General features: G+C 45.6%; 1 protein-coding gene across 10 annotated transcripts in view; it reads right to left on the bottom strand.

The window, feature by feature from the left end:
• Positions 1 to 22,763, bottom strand: part of CASZ1 (castor zinc finger 1) — a 195,236-nt gene that overhangs the window by 2,978 nt on the left and 169,495 nt on the right. For 9 of the 10 annotated variants that reach the window (XM_082295829.1, XM_082295826.1, XM_082295830.1 and 6 more), the window contains 12 exons: positions 21,001 to 21,173; positions 19,414 to 20,282; positions 17,358 to 17,499; positions 16,127 to 16,190; positions 13,385 to 13,545; positions 10,251 to 10,373; positions 9,361 to 9,696; positions 8,419 to 8,617; positions 7,734 to 7,905; positions 5,743 to 5,891; positions 3,666 to 3,900; positions 1,985 to 2,278 (listed from right to left, as the gene is read on the bottom strand). In XM_082295829.1, the coding sequence (XP_082151955.1) occupies positions 1,985 to 2,278; positions 3,666 to 3,900; positions 5,743 to 5,891; positions 7,734 to 7,905; positions 8,419 to 8,617; positions 9,361 to 9,696; positions 10,251 to 10,373; positions 13,385 to 13,545; positions 16,127 to 16,190; positions 17,358 to 17,499; positions 19,414 to 20,282; positions 21,001 to 21,173 (2,917 nt within the window). The remainder of the gene's footprint in view (positions 1 to 1,984; positions 2,279 to 3,665; positions 3,901 to 5,742; positions 5,892 to 7,733; positions 7,906 to 8,418; positions 8,618 to 9,360; positions 9,697 to 10,250; positions 10,374 to 13,384; positions 13,546 to 16,126; positions 16,191 to 17,357; positions 17,500 to 19,413; positions 20,283 to 21,000; positions 21,174 to 22,763) is intronic. The other variant, XM_082295823.1, reaches the window with a different exon arrangement.

The following is a 22,763-nucleotide window of genomic DNA, read 5'->3' as shown; positions in this document are numbered from 1 at the left end:
GGGAGTGGTGGCAGGAACCTCCTCTCTCACATGGCTGGGCTGTACAGGTTGTGGGATAAGCAAAGAATGAAAGGTTTTTCTACACCATTTGTTAATGGCTCTTGTGCTCAGACTGTGAATCAGGATACCAGCTTAGGTCATCCATGGTGAGACCATCTGAGTGACATGGAGCTGGTGGAAACTGCACGCTAAGGCTGATTTAACCAGCTACCAGTGAAAGAATAACTTTGTCACTGGAGATTTGAAATTGGCAGGCTCTTAACTACAGAATCTGTGACCAATTTACTCTCTGCTCCCCCCTAAACATCTGGTATTGTAAAATCCAGTTCTCCACTCCCAGTCGACTCATGTAAGTGCAGTGGTGCCTGCACAAGTCACTTCTGTCCAGATTAACTCCTTTTAAAAAAATTACAGCCAAACCATCAAGTCCCTTAGCATTAATTAATTAATGCTCATATTGTCTGTCTTTGGACGGGAATATGAGATAATCCATTTTAGAGAAAAGACTCTGGATGGGAAATAAGTAGAATTTAAGTATCACCTGTTTAAAACTCTGTATCTACACAGCTTTTAAAATAGTTGGAACAGATGTGCTTAAAACTTTAGTTAAAAACCAATTCTGTTTTCTCATACAGGCAAAGTTTTGGAGTAAGGCATAATGAAGGGAGATGACACCTTGGTGCACTCTCCTCCTTTGCCAACGTTCAGTCCCTGCACCCCATGGAAGATTACAAGCCTCAGTGGATGTGATCCCCACCAAATCTCAATGGTAAGTGTTCTCCTTAAGCTTATTTCTTTAACCACTAATAATGTGAGCATTCACCAAGCTATACCAAAGTAAAACCAAAAGACACTTAGAAATATTTGATTAGAGGAAGCACAGCACAAGGTTAAGATGTTTCAGGCTGCATGCAATTCAGTTAAAAAAGAAGCAAAGATAGAGTTTCTTGTGAATTTTGTTAATTGGCACACACTCTTCTGGACAAGGCAAGGATCTTTCTCCTGCCAAGTCCCTTGAGAAAAACCTATGAACTGGAGTTGGAAACCCGTGAAGTTGGTCCTCCAGCCATACTCCCAACCATTGACCTTGGATTTATGTATTACTAAAACTGGCAGGAAGAATGACTGGGATATTTGTAGGCTGCCAGAAGCCTTATAAGTGTGAACTTTAAGCACAAAGATGTCCTTAATTAACTAGAAAAGAGCTAGGAGTTGGGAAAAGAAGCCAAAACTGAGGCACACCCTAAAAACCATTCCCAGATGGAATGAGAATCCCCAGCCTGAGACATCTCTGATCTTAGTTACACATGGGAATCATGACAGCTTAAAACTGAAATCTATCTGTATTTTCTGCAGCTGATTAGAGCAGATATAAATAACGAGTGTGAGAAACAGCTCGACCTGTCTGATGATGTCATCATGTGACACTGCCTGTCCTTCATTCCTCATCCTGGGAAGGCACCCCTGAACTTTGTGGCTTCATATGAAGTTTGCAAGATCAATTGAAACACAGGACCTGGGTACCTCATCAGACATTCATCTGCTGAGATCTGTGCAGCACACTATGGCAGGCACTGGCTTGGGTGGCCTGGAAGATCTAACCAAGAAGTCCAAGTCCCATCAATGCCACATGAGCAAAAGTTTGCTCTGTGGCCACTCTGACATTATCAAGACACTGAAAATGCATTTTAACTGTGGATTTTGTTAGGTTTTTCTCATAGTTAGGAATTGGTGGCAATTGCTCTCAGGTATCCATCCAAATGTCTATGAATGATTTGCTGTGGTTTGGTTCCCCTTGGCTGTGGTTACTGTGTCAGCAGGGAAAAGGAGCAGGCATGGATGGGCCCTTGGATAACATTAGATAAGGCACAGAGTGATCTTTGCTGCTCTACCGACCCAAAGGTGCAGAGAAAAAAAAACGTGGGCAGGGTGAGTGGGGACGGAGCTGGGCACAGGACATGGAGAGAAAGCAAAGAAGTGTTACCTGCTGCATCCTGCACTAAGGGAACGTCACTTTTTACTGGAGTTGGAGTGGCAATGATGGGCGAAAACCCAGCGGTGCTGGCGGCAGGCATGACAATGCCTCTGCTGGCTCCCAGAGTGGCACTGAGCAAGGAGTATGAGAGACAAGATGGAGAGAAGAGATAGGGGAGGGTGGGAAGGGGAGACCTAAGCAGGGCTTGTGAGAAAGATGGAGGCAGAGATGGTGGTGGAGGTTGTGGTGCAGTGTGGGTTGCATCATCGGCAGCAGCAGTAGCAGTAGAAGGAACCAGGCAGCCTGGAGAATGTGGAGAGAAAAAAACCAGAAAAAAAGAAAAAAAAGAAAAAAACCACAACAAAACGAAACAAAAAAAAAAAAAAAACCAAAACAAACAAACAAACCAAAAAACAACAAAACAAGAAACAAAAGAACTGAAATGAGAATCCAGGAGCAGAAGCAATATGATGAAAATGGAAACTACATTCACAAATGTATGAAACAGAACTGCAACAGAGAAGAAACAGAAGGTGAGGAATTGACAGTACTAGGAAGAGGAGAGTTGTCTCTGCAGGAGGTAAGCTGGCTTTATGTATGGGGGAAGAGACACAGGCTTTCAGGCAGGACTTCCCAATTCATTTGGTCTTTCTGGTCCTTGTTCATCTACAGGGTTCCTGCCTGCTTCAATTAACAGCTGTAAGGGTGCTCTGGCACCTGGGGCGGGCAGAGCTGCTCCCTACCTGGAGAGCAGTGGGGGCATTTCCTAGCACTTGGGCCACTTCTGACACAGAAGAGAGTGCCAGGCACTGCCCCACCAGAACCCTCTGCAGGTGCCCTGATGCCGTGGGGCCAGTGCCATGACCCAGCAGTGCTCCTACAACTGTGCTTGTGATAGCCTTTATCTGGGGTGGGAAAGAAAACTAGGAAAATGTGTATGGAATTAAAGCAAACTGAGGCAGCCTATGCAGAATATCCCACTTAACACTGGGAAAGACAGCTGAGAGATCACTGGTCATCACTATATGATGGCAGAATTCCTACCAGGTATCTGACTCCTGACAAGCTGACCCTGCAATGCAGGGCAGGGGGAGATGGCTCTGCATTATCCTGGCAAACAGGGCAGGAACTTACTTCCCTGAAGAGGAGATGAAGGGGGTCTCCTCTGTGCAACTGCACAAAGTGGAACAAGAATTTTTGGGTGAGGAAGGGAGCTCAGTGAGGTGCTTTTAGATGTTGCTTTCTGAAGATGTGATAGGTTTTATCCCCTGTGTATGTCATATCTGCTGTTGTACTTTACCAGTTCAGGAAAGTGCCTGACTTCAGATGCTGCTTGAGGAAATACAAAAAGGTACCAGAGGAAATGCCAAGTACAGAAGCCCACAGCTCTTTTTTTCTAACTTTGTTTTTTTAATCAGCTATTAAAATAGACCCAACTCCAAGACCCAGGATAAAAACCTCTCTTCATGGGAGGAAAAAGATATGCTGCTAGTTCCTGGATGCTCGAGGTGCCTATTTTGATGGACCTCTTCTCTCAGGTGCTGGAGAGAGCTGGGTTAGTGTGAGGCACTACTGAAGTTGGCACAGTGTGTATTTTAAGGTGCAACTGTCCCTTGGCTTCTTTTTATGAGTTATCTCCCAGGAGAGCAGGCAACTGATGATCCATTTCACACACACCCTTCTCCCTTACCTGCTGATGTACTTTCATTGCCCACTGGAGTGCTGGAGCAGCTGCGGTCCATATTGGAAGATTCAGAGGAGATGCCCCCAGGGCTACAGCCAGTATAATCCATGTACTCTTCTGTTTCAGTGTCCATCATGCTTGGGGGTCCCTGAAAGGAAGCTGGGGTTCCTGATGAGGCTGGGCTGGGTGCCATGCTACCAACCTGGGGGAGATTTTCATTTCTTGGAGTGTGGCCAATAACCTGCAGCAGGAAAACAAGACAGGGACTTTTACACCAAAAGCAAGATACCAGGATCAAAACCATCTGTCTGCACATTTATCTCCCTCCACCACAGTTCATGAGGGATAGCTGACACATGCTTGTGAGCAGAACCCATGGCACTGGGGCCAGGAGCGTGAATCCTCCTGCACTAGGAGCTCAGAGCATTAAACCTGGCACATGCATCCTGGTATGTGAATTGTGCTGCACTCGGGAGCTGGGAGTGTTAATCTTGGCACCAGCATCCTGGTGTGTGGATTCTGATGCGTTCACAAAGAGGAGGTGTTAATGTTGGCATTTCCCCCTCACTGTGTAGGCCCTGCTGCAGTCAGACGCTGGAAACGCCTGAGTCGTGTCAGTACTGAGACCCTGCAGGGCAAACATGGACTGACACCAGGGCCACACGTGTGGGTGGTGGTCACATGCAGCTGCAGTGGCCTGGACAGGTCCATGGGTAGGTCAGACACACCATGAACTGCCTACAGTGCACTAAGGCATGGGAGAAACCGGAGGTTTTATTTCAATTCAAAAGGCACTGGGAGTCCAGCGATCTGGTCAGCTTTGCCACATGCTGTGAGCTGTGGTTTCACCCTGAGTTTGCTGTGCTGCTCCATGGGCTGAACACAGCAGTAGATCAGGACATGTGCTGCATGCTCCCAGGATGGCTCAGGCCACTACTCCTATTTGTTATTGCTAAGTGGCACAGGATTGCCAGGGAAAGAAGGTGGAGGTCAAACAGCATTTTCTGCCCAGTGTGCACTAGAATTCTTAGGGTTAGACTCAGCATATGACAAAGAGTAGTGAAGACAAATTTATTTGTTAAATCTTCCTAAGTTTGATTCTTGAACATAAACTTTTTATTTAAGACCAAAAGCTGCCACAACAGCAACACCAGTTCCTTGGCATCTGTGAACTCATTACATCCAACAGCACTAGACTTGAACAGTTCACTTATTGACTGTACTTAATAACTAACAGGGACCTTTCATTCCCATGTTGTGGAATGAAAGAGAGTTCTCATCTTGCTTCCACAGATGGTCCTTTTTGTTTTCCATAAACCAGATGATGTTCTTAGGGTCAGATCAGCCACAGGCATTTAAATAAAGACAGCTTGTTTCATCTATCAAGTCAATGGAAGCTAAAACAACTAAAGAATAAAAATGAGTGAGAGGTAGCAGGGATGCTGTCCTTTGGAGCAGCAGCTCAGTGCTGCAGCTGAAACTCTTCCATTTCTTCAGGAAACAGACAAACCTAATCTACCAGTTGCTCTCCATGTTAGTAAAGCAGAAACTGCATCACTGCTACTTCCTGAGAGAGGAGAGGGAATGCCCCAACTAAATCCACATCAATAAGGGAAGAGAAATTTCATGATGGGTATTTCTCCCATCCTAGGTGAAAGGAGCAAATAATTATTTATATGCAACAGGAAATGTTTGCTTTAACCAGCATGTTTAATTCTTCCATATCCTAAGCACATTAATTTTATTAAGCCAATTGTATATACTGAAAGAGCTGGGAGAGAGTGCAAGTTGTAAATACGAGTATTTTTGTGTTATTCTTCTCAATTTTTTTCTACATAATTTACAAGTAAAAGCTGTTTGCACTAAGCAATGCTTTGCAATCTATGCTTCATCATCTTTATTCATCTGGTGTAAGTTCAGCCAGGTAAAGCTACCTTGGGTGTACTCTCACCTCCCAGTAACATCTGCCAGAGCTTTGACATCCCTTGGAGTCTGTGTACAAGTGTCCTGGCACTGCAGCAGCCCTGCAACCAAAGGGGCCAACACTGCAAGTGGATCTACAGCTTCAATAACAAGGAGTTACCTGAGTAGGAACACGATCAAAGTTCTTCCCCAGCATCCTTCTCATGTGCTTCCTGGCATGGGATGTCATTTGGTGCTTGAGCAGGAAGGAGAACTGGCAGCCCTCTCGGATGCAGTGGAAGTGGCTGTTCACCTGGTTGTATTTGCAACCTGCAGACACAAAAACCATTTTATGTCACACATGAAGGTACTGAGAGGGAATGGGACCAGAAGGAAGATGATCGGACAGGACAAGGCTGCTGTCCATGTGGATTTCTGATGGACTAAACATTATCAGTGGTCATGGGTTAATCAGGAACAGTCTTGAATGAAAAAAACCCAAACCCATGATCTACTGCCTGCTGAGCAACTGGAAGAGAGGATTACAGCATACAGAGATTTAAGACATGAGCCTGAGCCTAGTCCCATCTCTCTCTGTGCCATTATAAAGGAAGGAACATTGCCATTATATCTAGTAGTGCCTAATGCTCTTCAGTCTTAGCTAGTGCCTTTTCTTTTACAAAGAGAACAAAACTAGGACATTTAGCTGTATCACAGAAGTTACAATCAAAAATACACGCTCAGATTAGAAATGAAAAGTTCTTTTTCTTTCCCCTCTAAGTGTGCTCCCAGAAAAGAAGTCTCATAGCAGCTCTAGCTCTGGACAGTGTGTGCACTCCGGTCAGACAGGAATGAGCCAGGAAGTGTTTCTTGCCACTCCAAAACTGTTGTGTAATAGGGGCAGCTACTGAACAACAAGCCAATTCATATGGGTTCTGGCATACAGCACTTCACACGTTCTGCTTCTTGTGGCCACAGCGTGTGCCAGGAGCACATGTAACATTAACAGACAATCCCAAACAGCCACACTGTGCCACTGATAAACAATGGCTTGTCATAGTTCAAACACAGCTACATCAATGATCAGGATCTGCTGTTTCCCATCCTCCCTTGGCCATACCCTCAGATACAGAGGTAGAGACCTACAGGCTCACTTTTACTTACCTATCTACACCCATCCGCCTTTACTTATATATGTTTCACCTCTCTCTCCCCAGTCATACACACTTATATAATTATACACACAGAAAAATACATTAAAAAAAAAATCTATCGTGTGTGTTTGTTCAGAAACATTCACAGGCCTCAAAACAGGCCAGTGCTTTCTGCACCTGCTATCTATACATACACAACATAAACCCCAGGGATGTACAGAGATGTAGAAATGAATCCACATGTTGGTATAACCATACACACCTACACCTTCCCACCACACTGCCTCTATCTATGCAGGCAAATGCAGGGTGCTGGCTAAATGTGTGTCTACTGCGCAGCAGAGCCAGCCTACAGGCAAATGTACCCACTGCTGGATGCATGTACCTCATCCCTCCCAAAACCAAACAGCTCCTGACTCACCCAGCTCATGTGGAGCTGACAGCCAGCGTTTCATGTACAGGCCAAGAGTGTGTTTGTTTAGGTCCCATTTTCCCCAGCTTGCCCGCCCTCCCCATCCCTGTGCTCTGGGACTGGGAACAAACAGTGCTGCGGGACTGGAACACTATCACAAAGGGCAGGTGAGGGCTCGCCTGTTGCCAGGGCATCCCTGTGGGCTGGTGTCACGTATCACTGGCTGCTTTGTCTAGCCCCTGCTATCACCTGAAACACCAAAAGGTGAGTAAATAACAGCAACTGCTGAATCTACTGCCACGTGTAAATAGGACCTAGGTAGGTACTGGCTGTGGTGTGTTGACACTCATTACCCTGGTTACTACAAACAAGCTTCCATGTGGGTACAAATTCTTTATGTATTCAAAGCTGAAAAGTTTTGCTCTGGCTACTGTAGCTGTTTTCCTGCAGTGGGAGGGAACAGCACCCAGAGGAACTACTTTATGTTTTGCTGCCTTTCTTGTTTAGTGATTTAATTACCTCTTAAGCGTAACTTGCAGGTTCTAACTTATGGCATTCTTGGCCTGGACACAGGATGCACCACATGAGAAAGGGAACAAAACTCACCTAGTCTGCCACATTCTTCCCGCTTGGTAAAATACTTGAAGCCGTTGGCTGCCCTTCTCTCTGCCTTCTCATGCTTTTTCACATGCCAGGGCAGCTTGGTGGTGATGTTAGTCACGAAATAGCAGCCAGGACGCAGACAGTGGTAATGCCCTCGCATCCGGAATTCACAGTGCTAGAAGGGAGCACACAGGCATGGTGCTTTAGGCAGGTCTAAACCAAATGCACTCTCACTTGCCTGCTACTAATGGTGTCCCTTCTGAGGTGTCAAGAGAGGCCTGCACTGATACCCCAGATCCCATTTTATCTTCCACAACCTGCCATGCACCTTGTTCCCTCTCGAGTCTTTTTGCATTGCTGTTGTGTACTCTGTAATACACTACGCTGAAACATCCTAAACCTTACTCATGGCTTTTCCTGGATTCATCACAGATTTTTACTCTGTTTCATCCTGTGTCTCTCAGATCACTCTAGTTCCCTTGTCCACCCAAGTCAAAGAAACACAAAAGCATCACTATTTCCCATTTGATAGAAACCAAACGTTCTTCCAGACCAAGTAATTATGACTTTCATGGTTCTGTAGTAATGCCAAGAATGCCACACACAGCCTCACTTCCTGTCAGTCTCCTTGATCCTTCATCTCCTTCTCCCAGCTCCTGCCAGAACACTGCTCTGGAATGGCTCTTACCTGGTTTGGACAGAGACACTGCAGGGAGTAGTAAGCAAACTGGTCTCGCACATTCACCAGATTATTGTTGGGGTTGATGTGGTCCAGGCAGTGGGATTCTGCTTTGCCAGAGGTTTTGCACACATACTTGCAGTTTCCAAAGAGACAGTGGAAGTGGAATTTGTTGGCGTACTTGCAGTCTGTTGCCAAGCAGGGATCACTGGAATACATCCAAAACCCAATCATCACCTTCACTCATTGCACACATTTGTTTCTTTGCCAAAATTTAATTCAAGGGGAGCCCAGCTGAAGCCTCTGTTCCAAACGTGACCCACAGATTTCCCATAGCCACCTTCATCTTCAGGGAAATTGAAGCTGGCAACATTAGTGCAGTTCCACCCAGCTACTGCACTTTCTTGATTAGGATTATTAGAACACAGCAATGCACAGTGGGTTCTGTAGTCTTTGAGGACCACTTTTCCAATTTAAAGTTCAAAAGAAACACAACTCTTGGGTGTGGCCACTGCAGGATGCCAGGGCTTCCCCTGATCTGACAAAACCAGCACTGCCGGTCTCATCAGCTAAATGGGTTTGGTACCTTCCACCCCCCACTCAGTCCATGAATTTCTGGCCCAATAACCCTTCATTGTCAAAACCACTGCAAAGACACCTGTATTTCTGCACAGCTCTTGCAAGGGATAAAACACGGATCAGTGATAGATGAGCAAGTTCATTTATCTTCTAAACTCATGCCTAAAAGTGCTCTTAGATGCACTCAAAAATCTTAAAGCATTTCCTAGACTTTACAGAAGTATCTTTTCTGTGAGGTCAAGCCCAGACTACTTTCTAGACAGGTTTGTCAGTGGGTGAGCAGAAGTGCAATACTGCAGCTCTGAGGAGAGGTACAGAGCGGACTGCAAGGCTGGGGAGGACAGAAGGAGGCAAACGGCAGCTAAAACTTACTTCTCCTGGAACTGGAGAAATCCAGGTTTGACCTGAGGCTTGGCATTCTCCAGGGAAGTCGTTGCCAAGGGTGAAGCTGCCAGGTTAGGCACTGATGCTGGGATCTGAGGCATCTGGGGTATGGTTGAAGCCAGCTGCTTCCAAGCAAGTAGTGTGGGGGCAGAGGGCACAGCAGCTGGATTTGGAGTGGGCACGTCAAGGGCAGGAGCACTGGCCATGGTGGCAGAAGGAGCAGATGGTGACGAAGGGGCCAGTGAAGCCTTATTCTCAGTAGCAGTTGAGAAGGGAGACTCAGAGTTGCTTTTCACAGTTCCACCCTCAGTTCGGAAGTGAAAACTGCAAAACATCATATTAATTCAGACATAAATTCTTGACCATTTCATGTAATTTGATTAAACATCAACAAGAATGTGGCAGAAGCCTGTAAACAAACTGGTGTTGATAAATCCTAAAAGGGGCTCTGGAGACTTTGAGTTAAGATTTAGGGCCCTCCTAACCCATCTATGAAGAGAAGGGAATTCCTTAGGATGGGTGGAGACAGGTGCCAAACCATGTTAAAATCAGAGAAACGCAAGAATCGCTGCAGCCACTGAGATCAGCTGTGGGGCAGCTTCTCAGGGCTGTTGGGAGAATCCAGTAATTTCCTGCAGTGAAACACAGGGAACCATCCAACAGGAGAGACCAACTGTGCTAACAGATCTATCTTAAAATTTGCAACATCTCCTTCCCTATAACCTTCAGACTCAGGCACGTGAATGGCCACTGAAGGCCTTACTCATTCTTTACTTGGACGTTCTATTGCCTTTAAAAGGAACTTGGGGTGGTCTTGAACTGTAGTGTGCATTGTAGAGCTCTCTCAAGCTTCCCAAGCCTCCTGCTCTCCTACTTACTTGGCGTGCTTAATGGCTCCATCCAGGGTGCTGAAGAGGGCTCCGCATTCCTCCACCACACAGTGGAAATGCACCTTATGGAGAAAGTCACACTGGGCATCACAGAAATCCTTGGTGCCAAACCTGGCCAAAACAGACAAGTAGACATCTTAGGGAAGGCCTCAGGAGAGAAGTGGAGTTGGAACAGACATTTTTTTCTGTGTTTTTCAACTCTATTAGCATTCCCACAAACAAGAGGCATTCCAGGGAACCTAGATCCAGAATCTGCCCACCCCCTGCCCTGGACGGGAGGGTATCCCACAGATGGGAAAGATGAAGCATCACCTATGTGGCAACTACAGCCTGGACTGCAGAAATACTGCACAGCACCATCCCTGATGTACAGAACAACAACCCTGACATGCAAACCCCAGAGCAAAACCCACCACATTATCCAAGATATGGCTTGTGTCATCTTGGAGCAAATGGCCAAGAGGACAAAACCAGCTCAGCGTGGTGTCACTGCTCACCCACTGCTGAGATTCTCTGGACTGAGTAAGTGCAGCACAAATACATGTGATTTCAGGAAACTCCAGAATCACAGGGAATCAAGAAAACAAGTAAGACTCACTGGCAGGAAGGATTTGAAACTTAACAAGGGAATCTTGCATAATTAAGGCTCAACAAACTACAGTTGCTCTGATGAGCAGGAAAGCAAGAAACAAACAGCAGCCTGTATGGTCCCAGGAGGGACCTCTCACCAATGGGAGGGTAAAGGAAAGAGGAAAAACTTGTACTGGAGAAGGAAGGTCTGTGGATATACAATATGTGCTGTCAGTTGTGGCTTGCAGGGAGAAGAGGAAGGAAAGTAATTGTGTGGTAAGAGAAAAGAAACCAAGTTATTGCAAACTAAAGGGGCTGTTTTATCAGAGATGAGAAGTGTCGAACCTAGAAAGAAGGCCCCCCACAAAAAGAGAGGTGATGAATCAAAAATGGCTGCATAATAAAACTTGCTTGGGATGAAAAAAACTAAAGACAAAGCAGAGAATTTGGGATGAAGTGAAGACCTTCTAGAAGAGCAGAGAAGGGGACTCATTCAAACAATATAAAAATGCACAAATCAGTCAGTCTGGGTGATGTATGTCCTGAAGTGCAATGGAAATTAACTCCCCAACTGATTACATTACCATTTGCTGGTTTTTAAGCCATAGAGAAGTGGGAGGTACTACATAACTGGAAAAAAAATAAAAATTAAACAGTCAAGGTACTGGTTCTTTCAGAGAAAAAAAAGACAAGTCATCTTCGGCAATTATCATACCTCTGGCCTTAACTTCTCCTTCCAGTAAAGTAATGGAACAAATATTAAGAGGGAGGAGAAAATCATTAAACATCTAGAGGATAAAGGAACCATGAGCAATAAACAGCATCAGGATTATAAAGAATAAATCTTGCCAGACAAATGTAATTGCTTGTTTTGATAGAATTACAAAATTAGTGGATGAAGGGATGCAATATATTTGGATTTTAGTAAAGCATTTGATTCAGTCTTGCATATGCTTGGAATTAATTCCAATTGGCCTGGATGTCATGCCACCTCACGGCTTGAAACTGGCTGAGGGACCATAAATGAAGGCTGATGACAACCAGCACCACACCGAGCTGGGAGGAGGAGGCAACGAGTGCTGAGATGAGGACTTGGGTTAGTCTGAGTTTATTTAACATCTTCATTAGTAATCTAGGAGTAAACAGCATTCACAAAGATACTAAACTGGGAGGAGGTGGAAATACCAGTGCAAGAGGAGAAAAAGAGCACAGAGAGGTCTGGCAAGACAAGGGAGAAGGTTCAGAACAGGAGAATCATGTTTGGAAACACACAAGAAATACACCGGGGTGTGGGAGGTGTTTTATACATTGGGGACTCACCAAACAACATTAAAAGCAATTCTGTGTCACAGTGGACGATAAACATGGTACTCTACATGACTCTGTATAGATACAAACAAATTGTGAGCTGCCTATTTGGGAGCAGGAAGCTTGTTCTGTCATGGGGGACAATTCTGCACCATCCAGGGAACAAGAAAGCAACAGGACCCGCAGGCAGAAGGGACTAATCCAGAGTCAGATTAAAGGAAGTAAGTAAGCCTGGTTAAATGGAATGCTGAAAGTCTGTGACTGTCTGAAGGGGCTGAACTCCAGCTGCAGAGAGGAATGATCTGCTGTGGTTCAAGGGGATATAAACAGAGCTGCAACAAAGCTACAAAAAGGGAAATTCAGGCAGCATACCATGGAAAAAGTTGTGACACTGGAACTTAATAGGTGGTGGAATAATGCTCCCAGAAACAAGAAAATAGCCACACTGCCTGGCAGAATTACAACCAGACTGGACAAAATGCAAATAGACTTCAGGAAAGGATCTCACACCAGCCAGGGGCTGAGGGACTAGAAGATTTTCTAGTTTTCTCCATTAAAGCCTGTGATTTATAAAGTATCCGCTGGCATTTGTAGGTGACTCTCTGTGTCAGAGCACAAACCTGTGTGTCTGCCTGGGTACATCTGTGTGTGCTCAAAGCACGTGTCTGTCTGGGCATGTATGTGCATGTGTCTGTACGTGGGTGAGCTTTTTATCTGTTCCATTTTCTTTTTGAGTCTCCTTTCCTACAACAAAAGCAGCAGAAATCATCCCAGCTCTCATACCCCTTTACTTGTTCCCATGCCTCTACATCCCCAAAACTTGTTTTGTTTCAGCAGCCTGCTCAGAGGAAATGCCACAGGAAGCATGTAAGGCTCCAATGACCTGCGTGTAGTAACTGGCCATGGTCTCACACAGGTCCAGTGCTAAGAGCACAACTGCACTGGGTCCCCTGGACTCGCAGAAGTCCAGGATAACAGAACTACACGAAGATCTGTGCTTGTATTTGGTTCTCAAGATCCCTTTGCAAAATAATTCTATGTGGGCAGGTATTTCTTACCAGACATTAACACCTGGTGCAGGTAGCTACAGCCAAGGGCTAAGTGTGCTCCAGGTGATCGGTGTCTGACAGAATTAGGCCTTTACATTCAACAAAACTCTGTGTTGAGGGTGAACAGCGAGTCAGACACTTTGCAAAGGAAGCACTTTTCCCTTTCCTCTATTCCGAGTTCCGTGCCCTCCTTACCGGCGCAGGTACATCTTCCATGGCTCAGAGAGCTTCTCTTGGACAAGTGCCTTCACTGCCTTGCCCAAGTACTGGGTTGGCTCCCCAGCCCCAGCCTGGCTGCCTTCGCCTTCAGTCTTAATGTTCAGCAGGTTGCCAAGGCTGGCACTGGTCTTGGACATCTGGAACAAGAACATAGACACTGCATCAAGCCCAGCACACAGACACTGACACCCTCAGGACTGTCCCACAGAGAGAAGTGTCTTCAAAGATTAAAAGACAAGACAAAAAGTCTGTGCAGGCTGCTCCAGCTGCATCAGCAAAACTTAGTAACACCTCACTCTACTGCATCTTCCACCCAACTATCATAAAGCACTCAGGTGTCCATTGAATATTCATGGCTCTTGTTAAAGTAATGAAGCATCATGTCTACTTTATTCATGAGGAAACTGAGGTGAAGAGAGACATCCCTATTTGACTATGGAAAAGGTGTGTGGACTTCAATGGTAATAGCCCTGTGTAGCTCCTACAAATGGCTGGTGGTAGAACTGGTAAGCTCTAGTTTATTCACTCATCCCAGCCACAAGGATGTCTCCTTTAAAGTGACTATCAGGTATGTGTGAGGGTGGAAGGATGAAAATTTCATTCAACTGAGGAAAAATTCTGTCTCAAGTTCCTGGAAAATTCTTATTAACTTCAATATAAAATCATGTCACTTTTCTGTGCTAAATGGAAACATCTTTCATGAAGCAGGACTTGGACTCACAATCTGCATTGCATGAAAGGCTTCAAATAGAATCTACACAGAGAAGGTTTAGAAATCCAGGTGTATGATGTGCAGGATAGAAAAATGAAGTTACTCAAGCCTGCCTAGAGGGAAAAATTTTTTTCAGAATAAATGTACAATTTCCTAGACTCTTCCTTTCTCTGTTGTGCTCTCAATTACCTCCAGTAACAACAGAGAGTTTCACAGCATGAATAAAATGCAGGATCAGGCCCAATAATTGCACTGAAAACTCCACCCACTTGAGGGTCTCAAAGCCCTTTAAAAATATCAGTTAATTAAGCCTGACAGCCCCCTAAATAAACTGCAATAGGCTACAGGAATCCTGGTTATTTGAGGCTCTCTAAATGCCCCCTGAAGGTAAAGCCCCTGCTGCTGTGTGGAGACTGCAACTCTTTATGGCTGGAATCAGAAATTCAGGTCGTGTGTTTCCACTGGTAATTCCATTTCTGTAAAGGGTTCTTTTTCCTAGAAAAACAATGAAGGATTCCCCCATGGACAGAAATTGTGTGCAGCAAGAGGAAGAAGCAAGTGTGATGTGTTCCTGAGCAGACTGAGCTTGACTCTGCAATCTTTGGTCTTGGAGTTGGTTCCATCAATCACACACATGGTAGGTTCTACGCTTTGCTGGTTTATCTCACTGGTTAATCCCATTCCTTTAACCTGACTCCTAGTTTGCACCTGTGCTACATTTGCTTTGCACAACTGAAAGAACCTTATGTCGGACTGCACACAAAGAAATGCTTTTCTCTAAACATGTATTTAAACCACATATTATTATCCTGGAGATTTTCAAGTGAAGTCTCCATTGAAAGAGCATTTTCCTGATCTGGGACCTTCAGAATGACTCGTGACCCCAGAGAGCAGAGTTACTAAATACATTTGCTCACTAAAGAAAGACCTGTGTATTTGGAAACACTAAAGGGACAATACAAAGGAACAAGTAAGAAATCAAGTTTAAAAGGGAAAATCAAAACCCCAGTGTAACAGAGAGCCAATGGAGAAGAAAAGTGACATAAAGATAAATGCAAAAATTAAGTAACACAGAGGAAAACAGTGGTAAGAAAGAAAGGAGGTGGGAGATTACCAGGCAAAGTCACTTTGCCCTCTCTTGAGGGTTATATGGCCTTGATGCATGTAATGCCCAGAGCCAAGGGGATGGCAATAGCTATGCCTGTAAAACCTATCACATAGCAGAATATTAAAGCATGGCTCAAAGGGTGCCCTGATCTCTACTGCAGTTGTATACAGCCACAAAATTAATCTTGGTACAGTAGAATTTATCATGTGAAAGAGAAATATATATTTGAGATGATGTATAATTTAAGGAAAAAGTAAGGAAAAAGAAAATGTGCATTATCTAAAATAAATATTCTAGAACACAGTAAAGGGGACTCTGTTAGACACTATTATTCACACCAGAAAGACAGAAATTGATGATTTTGGCTTAAAACTTCTAATTTTTTCTTCTCTCTCATAAAAACAGATTATTCTCTCTCTCCCCAAATGAAGGAAAACGTTTTTAAGTAAGTAAACAAAATGAGTAACTATAAAAGAGGAGAGAGAGAGAAGTTGCCAGGTTCTGGAAACAAAAACAAAACAAAACAAAACAAAAAAACCCAAAACCCCCCAAAACCCCAACAAAAAAACCCAAACAAACAAACAAAAACTAAACAAAAAAAAGAAAAAGAAAAGAAAAGAGATCTTTTGGAGCCCTCCTCTGTCTAGAAAGGATGGGAAGAAAAAAGGTGTCAGAGGCTGCAATATATTTCTTCAGCCAGTTCATTAAATTAATTCGTAAGCAGTGGCTCTGAAATTATACCCGATGAAAAATGGTCTCAAAATTTAAATGGTACAAACTCATCTTATTAGAGGCAAAACATTAAAAAACAAACGCATCTCTTCCCCCCTTGCTCGCTATCGCAGCTTTAATTTCTCTTGGTGGGGGGAATGAAAGGCGTTTGATGGATGGCTCTTACCTTATTCATAAGCGAGGATAAAAGAGATGAATTTGCCGAGACTGTGTGGCCATTTGATTCATTACTGAAACACACAAACCAACAGGGTTTAGTTAAGATGTGCACAGGGACTGTGAGCGCTGAGATTAATCCTTCTCCCTTCAAGCTGCCTCGCTCCTCACCTACTATATCCAGAGGAAAAGAATGATGCCAACCCTCTCTTGGGCAGGCCAAACTCACTTACTTGTGATAGCCAAGAGGGAGAGAAAGAGGGTCCCAGGTCTGCAGAATTTAGTTCTTTCAACTACTAAATGGCCCAGACCTCTTCCCCCAGTGTTCACTCCATCACACTTCATTTGCTAACTCATGACCTCCCCCAGGTCTTACCCCTTCATCCCCCATTAGAACTTTCAGAAATATCACAAAAATACCACAAAAGCAAGGGGGATGTTGATGAAGGCTCATACTGCCAGGGATATGGGTCCCCTGGGCAGTAAGGAAGGCAAGGCAATCAATCCTGCACTGAAAGCCAGCCTTAGGATCTCTGCAGTTGGCTCCAAGTGCTGGACTCCAAAAGGGAGGCTTGTTTAAATAAGGTATGGACAGGAATGGGTACAAAGGTCACAGTGGAGCTAACTTATCCCCAGGATCAGCTCCTCTGCACTTTTTCCACACAGCACAATCCCCAAACACTCCTGTTCTCAGTAGAGATGTGGGCAAGTGGGACACATGCTTTGAAATAGATGCATTCACATCTGCACAACCATCACCATAACTACAGACCAGCCTATGCCAGATCCAGAGAGGAGTTAGCCTGACACCCAGCTGTTTTGTGTGTCCAGTTTCTCTGGAATGTGCTTCTCTTAGCCCTGGTTCAACAGACTACAGCACTGCAAATGCTGCTGCTAAGAGTGTGCTGAGGTGTGGCACTGGAGCAGCTTCAATCAGCAATTGATGAGGACTACGTGAAAATAGCTTTGCCAGTGGCTCGACCTTCAGAAGGGAGCACAAGAGGTAAAGCTCTTGTTGAAGAGTCAGTAGGTGCCTGTGAACCCAAAAAGCCATCTGGAGAACATACACTTGATGGGGAGCAGAGTGAGCCTGCCTGCCTCCAGTTTTGGGGTGTCCAACTCAACCACTGTGAAACTGCCTTTCACCAACATGCTCTGTCCTCTTGAATTACAGGTATGGAAACTGCCCAAAGCCTGATGCTGGGAAGGGTTGAGCGTGTCTGCCCGCCCACTTCTCTCACCCATGGTCCTTGATGCTCAGGTCCAAGCTGTGCTCCTGCAAGGGGTCCTGACTGGTGGCAGATGACGGTCCCATGGCCTCCGCAGGCTCCTGCTTCACCTGGACTGGATTGAACCGTCCGGGAGGTGCTGGTTGTCCATTCCCTGCTCAAGAAAGACATCGAAATTAAATGCTAAAAATAAATTAAAAGCGTGGGTCTAAAATGAGGTTACAATGGCAAATAAGTAAGTTAAACCATTGGCCTCAGTGCCTAAATGGAAAAAGCAAAGAAAAAGTGGGGGGGAGGGAAGTACTGGGATTGCTGGTCAGCGTTTATTGCCAAGTTGACATGATGGGTTCTGACGTCCACTCCAGTGTGGAAATTCTTCAAGTGATAATTATTGCAAAATTATGTCAAAGTTGTCCAGGCTATGGGCCCTTTAAAGGAGAAGGGCGGAAGGAGCGTGGGGGAGACCTGATTCCCTGCACAAACTGTCATAACTAATTTGCGGGGCTGCCTCTTAAGCGTTTATTAAAGACTCTGTTAATGCTGAGGCAATGTGGCAGCTTTCGACTGCTAGTCAAGCCCCCTTCCTCGTCCCCAATCCCAGCGTTGCCGTAGAGACAGCGCTGGCCCGACACTGCGCCTGCCCAGCAGGAGCATCTGCCCTGCCGGGACTATCGAAGGTGACAGCAACGGGACCGCTTCAAACTGCGCGACCTCTTGCCACTGCCTTCTCCGTGTCCCCACAAAAAGGGGGAGTGCTTCTTTGTAGGGAGGAGGTTTAGTGCTGAGCCCATGGAAGAAGAATTCAGATTGAAGGAAGAGAGGAAAAGAGGAAGGGGTGGGGGAGGCAGGAAGGAGAACAAATTAAAGAAAAAAAAATTAGGAAAAACAGCAAAGAAAAAAGGAGGGGAAAAAAGTTGCTGACAGGAACATGTCTGCAGAGCTTTTTTCCACAATCCCCAAGTGACTAAAATATTAATTTACCCTCCGGCAGTACAGCTGACGGCGAGCTGCTTCTCAGACAGCAAGTGGCATTTTATTAAAAAATAAAGGAAAATAGTTCCCTCAATGACCTTTCTCTGCTTTAGGAAACAATTTTTCAAACAATAATTTTAAAAGTATGTGAAAGTTCCCCTCCCTCTTTAATCAGATCACTTCCTTCTACTCCCCCGTTTGCTCTTGGGAAGATGGGGCCATCAGCAAGTGCTCCCATTCCCATGGGCTCCGGGCTTTCCACACCCCAGGAAGGAGCCTGGGGACAGCCCAGTGCCTTGGGGTGCTGCCAGGCACAGCCTCCCCTTCACGGCCCCTTGCTGCCCACCGTGAGCTGATGTTCAGCAGACTGGGGAGGTTCCCTGTGCTGTCATGGGAACCCCACATCCATCTGTCAGGGCTGGGATTGAGCTATGACCTGCCTCAGGTCTAGGTGGCAGCAGGAAGAGCTCTGGGCTGCCCCAGGGGACTTCCCATCTTTTACCCCTCAGGTAGCGCAGGGAGAGGGGAACACAGCTTGCAAGAACTGGCCAAAAGGAAGGTCCCATTTGTAGACTGTACCAACACTATCCCCAAACCCACAGCTGGGACAACAAAGCTGAAGCACAGAACAGCCCCCCAGCTCAGAAAACAACTGGCCATGGGCTACAGGACCTTCAACACCAGGCCCAGCTAAAGCTCCATACAGTCTAAGTAGAGTCTGCAAGTACTGGCTAAAGTATTTTTTTTTCATTTCCATTTGCAATACAGTGCCTCTCTCTTTTCAGCCTATAGACAATTACACATGGCAACACTCTTCAGCTCTGGTAAGAGCCTACTCCTTTCATGGGCAAAGATGTTTCTTGCCTCTCTTCTGGCCATGTGGGTATAGCCAGGTTCCACAGAAAACCATGCCAAGACTGCCCTCTGTAAGGGTTAATTAGATAAAACCAAATTTATTCTCCCATTTATTTCCTTTTACTACCCCCTCCCTAACTGCAGTCCCATGGACAACTGGGTGGCTTCTCATTCACTCTCCTCCAAGTCATCAGGCACTGCTCTGCCTCCCACCGCTATCACAACTGATGAGGTAACTCACCTGCTTCAAGTGCCACAGAGGGCTTGAGTGCAGCTGCTGCCAGCCTGGCCATCATAGGAGAGATTAATCCCTTGCTAGCAGAGATCCTTTCCATTATAGAGGCTGCTGGAGCAGGAGAAGAAGTAGCCACTGGATCACCAGATCCTGAAACTGCCTGGGATGAGGAATCTGTAGGAGCAGATGATGTTGGATTGGTGCCAGAAGAACCAGCAGTCATCAGATTAGCCGAGCTGGCAGGAAGTGGTGTAGAGACCCGACTAGGGATGATGGGAAAGAAGGACCCAGCTGTTCCAGGAAGGGCTGAGTTGGAGAGTGCCAGGGCCAAGGGTATATTGCTGGGAAGAGCCTGGGAAAGCAGGCCAGAGATCTTTGTGGCTGGTGTCATGCTGTTGGCAGACTTGGTGGCCTGTGAGGAAGCAAGCTCAGCCGCAGAGGAGGGTGCAGCTGGGACGATGAGAGAAACGGAAGACTGTTGACTGGTTGGGGAGGCACTCAGGCTGGAGTTCTTGGAGCTCATGGCAGAGAAGTCAATAAGGTCATCGTTACTGGACTCCTCTTGCTCGTTATCCTTGGAGCCCAGGAGTGAGGCAGGCAGGCCCAGCACTCCTGAGCTCCGGATGTGCCGGCGCTCGTGTTTGCGTTTATGGGAAGTCATCTGGCTGGTGGAGGTGAAGGTGAAGCCACAGCCTGCCCTTATGCAATGGAAGTGGTTGGTGGCCTTGCTGTAGACACAGCCCTCATACTTGCATTCCTCGTACTTGTAGAACTTCTTGAAGCCATCCTTGGCATAGGCATCATCTTTGATGTGGTAGCTCTTGTGCTTCTCAATGTCACACTTGTTCTTGAAGGTGAATGTACACCCAGGTCTCCTGCAAGGACATCGAGAAGAGGGTGGTTGGCTGTGTAGGCAGAGCTGCTGTGTCCTGCCTCCCTCTAGGACAAGGACTGGGGTCAGAATGAGACAACTGCCCCAGCTACAGAGGGGCTGAGGAGCTGTCTGTGGGTTAACCTGGGACACTCAGGCAAGCAGATATGCTGCCATGTGGGAGAGCTGGGAAGCTCACTCTACTCTGCAGAACAGTCACAGGAACATGGGAATACAGGCACCCTCCACTAAAACTTCCAAGAAAACAGCAGGTAAAGGGGACTAAGGTACAAACTGTGCTTTCCTACTCTTCCTGAGAACATAAGAAGAGCAGTTGTGTACAGAAGGCTAAGTCTGGCCCCAAAAGGGATCAGCTGGCTGGAGAGAACCCTACCATGGAAGTGCCATTAGCAGTGTATTAATGGCCTACTTCAGTTGCGCTCTGAAGAGCACTGTGATCTCTTTCCCAAATGATTCTAGCCTCTATTTTCTAGTGGGTATCGTCTCCTCAGATCATACTCCTGCCTTCAGAGTGGTCTGTGGTATGATCCTGGAAATCATGTCTGCCCTAGTATATGAGCCCTCTCAGGAGCAGTACTGAGAAGGTCACAGCAGGGCAAATCAAGTCCCTGTGCATACTCCTGAAATTATGACTTGGCAGAAGGAGGCAAACAGACCACACAGCTCTGAGGCAGGACTCCTCTCCTTCCCTGCTGTCTCACCTGCAATGGAAGTGAGTGGTTTTCTGCCCGTAGAACTGGCATTCCACAGTGCCGCAGTCCTCCGTGGCACGGAACCGCTGGAACCCGTCGTTGATGAGCTGCGTGTTCTTCTTGTGAAAGTTCTCATGGGTCATCACATCAGAGGTGCTTGTATAGACCTTGTTACAACCCACCTACCCCAGGCCCAAAGAGGAGTCATCAGCACAGCACTTTAATAGCCCGACATTATTACCAGCAGCAATAAATACATGAGCAGCACACGTATATTTAATAGTTCCATTTGTGTGCTTCTCCTAGGGGTTTTAAGTCATCACTTTAATTCCCAATCTAAAGACTGGTAGAGCATAGAGCAGTTGTGGAAAGAAACAAAAACCTAACCCAAACCAACTCTCTGGGCATGAAACAGCAAGAAAAAAAGGGAGGATCAGAGGGATAAAACACCAGCTCAAGATAATCATGCCTGCTTGGGGAAGCAGTTAGTAGGGTTCCTGCTCTTAAAGAGAGCAGAACACTAACAAATGCTGTTGCTTTTTGTTATCTTGGAGTGACACAGAACAAAGTAGGATTTCATCTATTTAGGGAATACAAAATTGAGTGGGAATAAGTTATTTACTTCTTTAGTCCTTCTGGGAGGTAAGGCATGCTGGTGCAACATGAGGCCAACCGATCTTTTGAGCTTGTAATAAACAGTTTCATTCTAGCAAACCTTAAACCCCATGTTCAGCTGATTTTAGCAAACTGGTGACTTTTTTTCCCTGTCACTGTTCAAGACTCCCACTTCAATAATTTTAAACTGGTGCAGCGAATGAGAATGGTGTGACGAGGATGGAATGCTGAAAACCTGCTTTCCTCTGGGTAAAGCGGGGCAACTTTGCCATATTGAGTAAAAACCCACTGGAATCTGAAAACGTCCTCAGCCCTGCTGAGGGAGGATTTTTTTCTTTTCTTCTAGCACAACATGTGCCAATGCCTGCACCATCTCAGAAATGAAGAGAAGGAAAACACCACCCCTTAGTTCAGCCCAGGTTGATTCAAACAGGCAATAACAAAACCCATGACAAATACCCAGGGAAAAAAATAAAAAGGATCTCCAGCTATTTCCAATATAAAAGAGCCTCTCTCTCTCCACACTGACACCTTGAAAAAAGACAGGCCCTGCATGGCATTAAAAAAAAGAATTAAACAAAAGCGTCCTTAGGAATAATTTGCAATGCAGCTCTTGGTGCGAAAGCCTAAAAAAATGTCAGTTTATATAAACAACTAACTGAATTTTATCCACACCAATTATGGACATAAAGAAAAAAACCCCCATGTGACGGATGGCACAAATTCTGCCATTTAAGCAGTATTTTCTTTAATTGGGAGTTTATATTCTGACACCTTTCCTGTAAGACACTGCTTACATGGGCATTGCTTTCCTGGGAGACGGTGGGCACAGGATGGAATTAGCCATATATAGTTGTGTAAGCGAGGGTCTCTATTTGAACTCGGAGTGACTTAAAGCTGTGAAACACTCCTCCTACTCTAAAAAAATCAAACAAATCCCACCCTGCTCAACTGAAGAAACTAAACAACCAATATTATGGAAGCGTAACAGAAAATGTCCTTGAGAGAAAGACACGTGAAGTTCCCAATTTATCAAATGCTGTAAGCACATGCTTCAACCAGCCCCTATTCAGGACAGAACTTGAGTGCATGCCTAACATTTAAGTATGTGCTTAAGCCCCATTGACTTCAGAAAGCTTACCTGACTTCAAGTTAAA

Source organism: Coloeus monedula (assembly GCF_965178545.1).
Source record: "Coloeus monedula genome assembly, chromosome: 22".
In the NCBI taxonomy this organism is placed as follows: Eukaryota; Metazoa; Chordata; class Aves; order Passeriformes; family Corvidae; genus Coloeus; species Coloeus monedula.
This window is presented reverse-complemented; position numbering and strand designations above follow the sequence as displayed.